Source organism: Crocuta crocuta, unplaced genomic scaffold (genome assembly GCF_008692635.1).
Source record: "Crocuta crocuta isolate KB4526 unplaced genomic scaffold, BGI_CrCroc_1.0 scaffold750, whole genome shotgun sequence".
In the NCBI taxonomy this organism is placed as follows: Eukaryota; Metazoa; Chordata; class Mammalia; order Carnivora; family Hyaenidae; genus Crocuta; species Crocuta crocuta.
Window position 1 is genome coordinate 219,522 of NW_027529191.1, and position 785 is coordinate 220,306.

The 785-nt window shown below is 56.3% G+C and overlaps 1 protein-coding gene across 2 annotated transcripts in view; it reads left to right on the forward strand.

Moving 5' to 3' along the window:
• ACP1 (acid phosphatase 1) overlaps window positions 1–785 on the forward strand; it is a 15,136-nt gene that overhangs the window by 14,044 nt on the left and 307 nt on the right. For both annotated transcript variants that reach the window (XM_077758301.1, XM_077758300.1), the window contains exon 5: window positions 700–785. This exon is cut by the window's right edge and continues 307 nt beyond it. In XM_077758301.1, coding sequence (XP_077614427.1) covers window positions 700–785 — 86 coding nt within the window. The remainder of the gene's footprint in view (window positions 1–699) is intronic.

Consider the following 785-nt stretch of genomic DNA (forward strand, 5'->3'; position numbering starts at 1 on the left):
GGCCACGCCCCTGCCGAGCTTTGCTTCTGTCCTTGTGAATCAGGAGCGTCACTGAAATACATGCATTTTCTATTTTCGGTTTTCAGTTGATTTGTTCTCACTTTCTCACATGACACTGGCATTAGCAGCCTCTCACCGGGAAGCGTGTGGGCTGTTTCCCGCACAGTCTCGGGGCTCACGTGGCGCCCAGCGCAGGGCGTGTGCGTGCGTGTGTGTGCGTGTGTGTGTGGAGCAAGCGGGGTCCCGGCCGCCCCCCCCGCCAGCACGGGGCCTGACGCACCCCAGGTGCTCAGTCTCCACTGATGGAGGAACGAGCAGACCCAGCCGGAAAGCCTGGGGCGGGGGCGGCAGAGCCGGGGAGACGCCAGCACACGCGGGGCGGGGGCGGGGGCCCTTCGGGACTCGGTTCCGTTCTGCAGTCCTTGTTTAGTCTCTGAAACAAGAGCTTTTCTTCATTGTCTCGCCGTGTATTTCACGGGAGCAAACACAGTGACCGGGACTTAGGAGCGTGTGTTTCCTGTAGACGCGTCGGTGAGAACGCCCGCGTCAGAGCCGGGGCGCCGAGGGTTCAGTTTCCTGTCCAAACCAGGTCGCCTTCGCTGGGTTCTGGTAATGGATATTTCATAAAACCCTAGCAGATGTCCCTGTTTAACTTGAAACCATAGATCAGAAAACTAAGTTCATGTTTCCATTTTACAGAGACTTGACTAGAAAGAGCAATCAGATTAAGAACTGCAAAGCTAAGATTGAACTCCTTGGGAGCTACGATCCACAGAAACAGATGA